The 7,219-nt window shown below is 40.8% G+C and overlaps 1 protein-coding gene across 1 annotated transcript; it reads left to right on the forward strand.

Moving 5' to 3' along the window:
- Positions 1-212: 212 nt before the first annotated feature.
- Positions 213-6,278, forward strand: cdca3 (cell division cycle associated 3). Its single transcript, XM_033981569.2, has 6 exons — positions 213-321; positions 1,200-1,343; positions 2,635-2,752; positions 3,126-4,028; positions 4,824-4,891; positions 6,059-6,278. Exons 2-6 carry the CDS (start codon positions 1,209-1,211, stop codon positions 6,149-6,151), a joined length of 1,317 nt encoding a protein of 438 aa, XP_033837460.1. The 5' UTR covers positions 213-321; positions 1,200-1,208; the 3' UTR covers positions 6,152-6,278.
- The last annotated feature ends 941 nt before the right edge of the window (positions 6,279-7,219 follow it).

Consider the following 7,219-nt stretch of genomic DNA (forward strand, 5'->3'; position numbering starts at 1 on the left):
TACGCCCATAAAAATAAAAAATTAACAATGTCTTCTTTCAAATGGTGAGACAGAAATATGATAAAAACAGGGGCGTGTGATGCATTTTCAACTTTCAAATTTATCTGCACGTGAGTCCCGCCCACTTTGCTCCACTCAGCCAATCAGAGCTGAGCAGGCGCGTCACACCCGCCGCTGATTGGTCCGTTCAAACATAACACGGATGCAGCGTCTACATTTAAATCTCTTAAATGTTCGTCCTTCTCTGTTTTCCTCAGAACAAAAGTGAGTTTTTACAGAGAAAGAGTCACTTATTTCTGTCGCCTGCGCGTTTCACGAAAGGTGAGTTTATACTGATGAAAAGACTGAGTGTTTATGGAGTTTTGACGAAGGTAATGGTTGTTATTTAGACTCTTTCTTCTGTTTCTCTGTGTTTCTCGTGACTTTTAGCAGCACAAAGTCACATTTCGCGTTGTGAGCTGTTCTTTCTTTACTATCCAGGCCATTCCTTTGATTTCTAACTTTGTAATTTAAAGTAATTCCTGATATTGCACAAATAAACAACCTTTAACACACGTTTTTTTGTAAAATGGCTAGCTAACGTTGCTAACCCACATGCTAACTGCCTGTTAACTAATGAAGAACATGCTCTACTGAGGCGAGTTTAGTATTTAACTCGCAAATGAGCTGACTTAGGTGTGGTTTAGCTCATTCTTGTTTATTATGGAGCTTTATTTGAGGGTCTAAAACAATGATGAAGTTGAGTATTTTTATTTTATTAGTGTATATACTTCTTTCTCTTTGTTTCTATTTCATTTTATGTATTTTTTTTCTCTTACAAATGTTCTACTTTCATAAAATAGTGTCAAAGTTAAACATAACTACCTGACAAGCCTCAAATAGTTTGTTTTGCACAGGGTGATGGACTCATTTTATAAGTTTATACAGTTTCTTAGGGTGTCCATGTTTTTCAGTGTCTCCTTTTATATACTGGCACACATATGTAAACAGAAATATGTGCACAATATACACTTCTGTATGTAGTGTGTAAATGTGTGTACGTGTGTGCCTTTTATATAATGTTGACCATTGTGGAAAATGAAAATTGGATTGTGTAAATGTTAGAAAGGCAAGAATAGGTTTGTATCGATGCATATGTGTGTGCTCTGTTACTGTTTTGATGTGAAATGGACTGATACTCACTTGGATTGATCTTGCAGTTTCACACAATGGGATCGAGTGAGAGCAAACTCGCTGTGGCACCTCCAGAGACAAAGCCCGTGCTGCCATTTAAAGCAGCCAGAGTGCAGGAGCTGCTGGACCCTCGCTCTCCATCTGCAGGCATCGACCGCACCCCCATCGAGGTACTGCATCACAGTATTTAATCCTGGGACTAGACCAGGACTAGCACATTTGTGCATCGAGTCTTGTTCAATAGATAGTATTTTGGACGCTACAACAGAACTTCTTCAACCTCAATATGTGAGCCTAATGCGCTTTACAGGCTTGTCAAAGGCTCTCACAGCACTAGACTGAAGTCCAGAGGTGTCCCACCTTTTTCCTCAGATTGGCATTTTTGCTTTGTAAACGTTGGCTAAAGAGCTCTTCATTTTACCCGTTGCAAAAAATTAAGTAAATGTAAGTGCTACTATCAGCTGAACATTGGGTACAGTTAGAATCCTCTAAAACATAAATCATTACTTAATATTAGTGCAGAGTTAGGCATAAAAATGATATATGTAATCAAATGTTAGTTAATCGGCACCGTGTGTATAGTTCAGAAATCCTTTGGCGAGGAGGGAGGTGGAGAGCTGCTGCTACCAGCTCCCGACCTATAGGATGGAGAATCCTGCTGTAGTCATTATTCATTCACTCTGTTGTGGAAAAATTGCAATTCTAGATGAGAAGTAATCCATTTGTGAAGCTTGGTGAGTTTTGAAATCCAAAAAAGGTTTGTTTGTTACAGCAGATACAGACGGGACAGGGCGCAGGCCTCTCCTGGCCATAGACCTGTAGCTGTTCTGGTGTCTCAAGTCTCTGAGTCGTTCTAGAGCATCTCCCTCCCTGGTCCTCAGTCTCCCCCCGAGTGTCTGAGTGGTTATACCAGAATGACGTGGCTACATACATTTCAAAGCAGTGACTTTTGTTTCACGCCCATGAGATGATGAACTTTTACACTTAGACAGGTAGAATAAGAGTTTCCTTTTGGATGGAGACTGAGCCTTCACACGTGTTTATGTCTGGTCTGGGTCTGACAGACTGACACAGATCAAATGCATTTAAATACATGATAAGAATATTTTCTATAATTAAATTTCCATCACACACTCCATACTTTGTGGTGACAAGTTACTTCTGTCAAAGAACACAGCAGCAGGACTTGAGCTGAGCAGGAATCGTTCATTGGCCTTTGTGTTTGGACGTGTCTGCTCTACCCACTGAGTCACTGCCAGATTTTTTTTTGTTTGTTTGTTTGTTTTTACGTGTACCAAGTTTCACCTTTTTTAGGTATATAAAAAGACTGAAACTTGGTTCTGAGTTCACAAATGTTTGAAAAATCCTGATTGTTCTGATTGATTCTGAATCATAATTTTGAAGTCTTAAAGTCTTTACTTGAGCTCACATGGATTAAACATATACTCTGTTTTATTGCAGGTTTGCGATGCTGCTAAAAGTTCTGCTGAAATGAAAAGGTTTTGTCCTCTAGCAGAGACGGACCCTCGCTCTCCTTCAGTCGGCATCACTCGAACTCCAGCCAGAGAAGTTATGAGAGGTAACTGCTCCAGCCACAGTCCTGACACAATCTGCACTTGGAATTGTTCAAGTGTAATGTGCAAAAACACTTCAAGTTTGTCAATAGTCATTTACATTTTGGTACTGACTCTACAAATGACAAAATCTTCACCCGGTGCAGTAGAATGAGTTTGTAATGGCTGCCAACACAATCTACACTTTTTTTCAGTTATGTTAAAACATTTTTATGTGTACAGTATTTGCATCAAGCAGACAAACATTTAGATTGAAACTTGGTATCTCTTTTTTAAATGTTGTATATCGTTACATTTATGGCGACTGTTCTGTATTAACCTGTTAGTTCTGGCATATTTTTCATGCCCTTTTTGCTGCTGTCCCTTTTGCCGTTACAGCTACAGTCGGCACTTTGGCACGGCGGTTGGGTTTGCTTTTCCACAACGACACCGAGAACAAAACCCATCAAAACAATGTCACAACCGCAGAAGAGGAGGATGAAGACGACTCCAAACCCGAGGAGATCGCGTCCACGGAGCCTATTCTGACCCCACGACCCTCCGACATCCTCAGCTCCCCGGATACCAACACCACGACGCTCGACACGCCTCAGCCGCCCCCTCCCCAAACTACAGACAGCCCGTTCGTTCACCTCGCGGACCCGCAGTTTGAAGTCGAGCTAGAAACTGAACCAGATTTCAGTCTAGAGGAAGCGGAGGAAGCCAGGGAAACTCCACTTCACAAGAGGCTGAGTTTGAGTCTCATAGCGTGCCACGAGGGATCGGCTTCGTCACAAATCTACGAAGACGTAAGCAACGACAGCTTTGCGAACATAGAGCGTAGTGACACGAAACCGCCGGTTGAGGAGGATCATTCTTACGCCGTTCCTTCAATTTCAGTGCAGTCTCCCGTTGAGCCGAGTATTCCCGATGACGTGAACGCCAACGACGCAGCCGTAGTTTCAAAAATACCTAGTTGCTCAGAAGAGATGGCGCCCAGTTTACCAGAAAAAACAAAACGAGCTGAAATTGCGAAGGAGCCGAACGCGCCGCAAGAATCCAAAGCTGAAACGAACGCCCCGAGCCCGCGTCCCAACCACATCCGCTGTCCCACCATAGATTCCAAGAGCCCCAGTCAGATCGTGTTTAAGCCTCAGTGGTTGGCTAAAGGGTTCGGGGGAGCGGGTCAGAGGGTCCGAGCGCAGGGAGGAAAAGGCGGGTCCTCGCCTCTCGCGCTGCACGTGGCTGTGAAGAAGGTGGCCAACGAGAATAAAGGGCAGACTGGAAAACCAAAGTCCAAAGGTATGTGTGTAAGGAGCCATTGTTATTGAGGTGGGAGGTATGTCAGCCATAATAATCCAACAGATGTTTAGTTTTAAAGGTCCTATATTACACACAACTGACTCGTGTGAGCTTTTTGTTGTTTGCCATGTTAAAATGCTGTTACCTCCTCAAAAATAGACCCGTTTTTGAGGAGGTTTCCATCTCCAAAGCTCAAAACGCTCTGTTCCACCTTGTGATGTCATGACGTTTTCAAGTTAACGGCTCCTTTTACCTTTTTAGTTCAGTAGAGTTTGGCAATTCCAGGGGTGAAACGATTCTGGTGAAGGTGTGTGGAGTTCAAAAACACAGTGGAGCACTTCCTGTATGATGTTACAAGGTAGAACAGAGTGTTTTCTGTCCAAGAACTCACTACGCAGGGTGTTAAACGTGTGTGAATGAAACAAAACACAACTCCAAGCTATTTTATACTGTTTCCTCATCCCGGAAGTGATTTACAAGTGTTATTTTATTTATTTAAAAAAGGATCATGCGCAATTGACCATTAATGTTGTTGTGAAATAGTCCAAGGTCGACTCTGGTACAAAGGTCAAATGTTTGTGGGTTGTTCTTTTCCTGCAGATGTGACGCAAACGATTAACTGGAGTCCTGTTGTTTTGGCTCATTGAGTTCTCCACAAACTGCTAAAATAAACCAGAACAAGATTTATGTGCTCATTTCTGCAGGATTACTAAATATGTTATGGGGACAAAATGTGCAGTACTTGTTTGTGAACGTTTTTAAAAAAATATTTCCTATCCAATTTTGTGATTCCAGGTAATGAAGGTCGCTCTCCTTTACAAATCCTCAAAGAGACCAACTCCCCTCGAGGGCAGCGCGCTCAGGTACTGCACCATCAAAACGAACAGAACAATGGAGACAAAAGATTCACCCAAAAAGTCAATAATAATACATTTTATTTGTTAGGCGCCTTTCGAGGCTCTCAAGGTCGCCTTACTTTATTTATTTATACATTTATTTGACAGGGACAATCCAATCTGACATAGTTACAACATGAACATTGCAGCTGATGTGATGCAAATAGTTTATAGTCCCGTCCCTGGTTGAGCTTCTCCACAATTCACCAATATGCAAAATATATTAAAACACCTGCCCCTTAAAATAGTTACATCAGTGCCCAAAAATACATCCAACACTCACACGTTCTCTCACTCACCAACTGTCATACGACCTATTTACAAGTGGGGACAGTTTTGACTCATTTTCAGCCAGTTCTTAACCCTAGAGGTGAACATTTTCAACTCAGAAATGTTTTTTATTTCAGTGGGCAGTGAGTTCCACAGTTTGCAGCTCTGATATGAAAAGGCGGGCTGTCCAAACGAGGTTCTGCGTTGTGGGATTTTACAGATTTCTTGTTTACGGCGCCTCTTGTCGCTCTGGTGCCGTTTAGTTTTTGTATAAATGCACCGAGTGGTTCAGGGGCCAAGTTATGAATACACTTAAAACATAAACTAGTAAAACTTTCAAAACTTAATAGATTATATTTTTTAAGGATGTGACGATGATGAAAACGGATTGGCAGGTTACATCAGGACACCAAAATAGTACAATACAAAATGAAACCTGATTAAAAATACATTTAAAAAACACAAATATAGATTAAAAGACAGAGCAGTTATGGTCAGAGAGGTCAGGGTGAGAAGGGCTTTCCAAACAGATGAGTTTTGAGTTTAGATTTGAAGTGTCAGAGTGAGTGTGTGTCGCGGAGGTCATGGTGGAGGAAGTTTCCAGAGCAGCTGAAGACTCTGCTCCCCATAGATGAGACGGGGAGGAGGGACAGTGAGGTGCAGGGAGGAGGAGGAGCGGAGGGAGGTCAGACAGGTGTGGAGGGCCCAGGTTGTGGAGAGTTTTATATGTGAGGAGTGTGATTTTTTTTTTTTTTGTAGTGTCACTTCAAATCTTTTAAAATGTGGACTTTTGACCCTGTGATTTGGCTCCGTTTCGCCTCCAGCTCTTGTCGCCCTGTGTCTAAAATTCCTCGTCTTTCGCAGATGAAGTTAAAGACGTCGACTCCCGAAAGGCGTCGAAGTGCCCACGGTGAACGCAGAGTTTTGGCCGTGGCCGTGGACAAAGAAAATCGATGACTTGATCTGTCGTTTTAAAACAGGCTTTTATATTTGTACAGTTTTATCTGTTTGTAAAGTCATTTCCTCTGTAAACCAGCATCGCTTTTACTTTTTCTATCGACTCAAATAAATTAATGTGTACAGACGTCTCGTGCTTTGTGTGTATTTTGTAAAACTCACTCCAAAGGCCTGTCAAAACGTGGAAATTTGAAGTGTGACATACTGAAGAACAATTTATGCCACTGATGTAACAATCCTGAAGTAAGATCATCCCAAAAAACTTTAAAAATGCAAATGAACGGCAGAAGGAGACACTTTATAAATACAAACAATACAACTACGGTACTAAAGAGTCACAAAAGTTATTTATTCAACCTTCCACTGCTCATATTTTAATTTTAAATATACCAAAAAGTTCCCCACTAGTACAAAACTATTGTTCCATCTACATGTATTTAAAGAGAAGTCAAAGTGATTATGACAGGTCTGTGCGCTGGACGATTGTAGATGTTAAATAAGTAGAAATGAGATGTTTTTGGGAAGATTTAAGTTCACAGAAGTTTGTCCTGTTCAATTGTCAGTTACAGTCGACAGTACAGACTAAAACCGAATAAAAATATGAGTTTACTGCACAAATGAAGCAGTTTGACTTGTATCTTTGCGCCCTCTAGTGGCTACAGTGATGTTTTTACACAGACATTAGAGCTGAATTTCCTTTTGGTCAGTGGTGAAAAAAAAAAACAACAGTTTTGTTACTCAAGTAAAAGTATAGATACCGGCGTAAAAAAAATATTTACGTAAAAGTATCACGAGAAAATGTACTCAAAAGTATTAAAGTACCTGTTTAAAATGTACTTAATGAGTAAAAAGTGTAAGTATTTCACACAGATTTTGGGGTCTTAAAGTCTTAAAATGTACTGATTTGTGCTGAATTTTGAACAACAGAAGCAGTTGAATCAGTCAGGGATTTTTTTTTTTTGTATATTTTTGTTTTGCTCAAATCATAAACGTATTAAATAAATCCAGACTTTTCAGCAGGTCTCAAACTATAATAAAAAATACTTTAAGCAGTAGAAAGTACAGACG

This window comes from Periophthalmus magnuspinnatus, chromosome 16, assembly GCF_009829125.3.
Source record: "Periophthalmus magnuspinnatus isolate fPerMag1 chromosome 16, fPerMag1.2.pri, whole genome shotgun sequence".
Taxonomy (NCBI): Eukaryota; Metazoa; Chordata; class Actinopteri; order Gobiiformes; family Gobiidae; genus Periophthalmus; species Periophthalmus magnuspinnatus.

Coding starts and splice junctions, on each gene's coding strand:
- cdca3 (XM_033981569.2), top strand. CDS start 1,209: ATGGGATCGAGTGAGAGCAAACTCGCTGTGGCACCTCCAGAGACAAAG. Junction 1,344..2,634: donor TCGACCGCACCCCCATCGAG/GTACTGCATCAC, acceptor GTTTTATTGCAG/GTTTGCGATGCTGCTAAAAG. Junction 2,753..3,125: donor AGCCAGAGAAGTTATGAGAG/GTAACTGCTCCA, acceptor TTGCCGTTACAG/CTACAGTCGGCACTTTGGCA.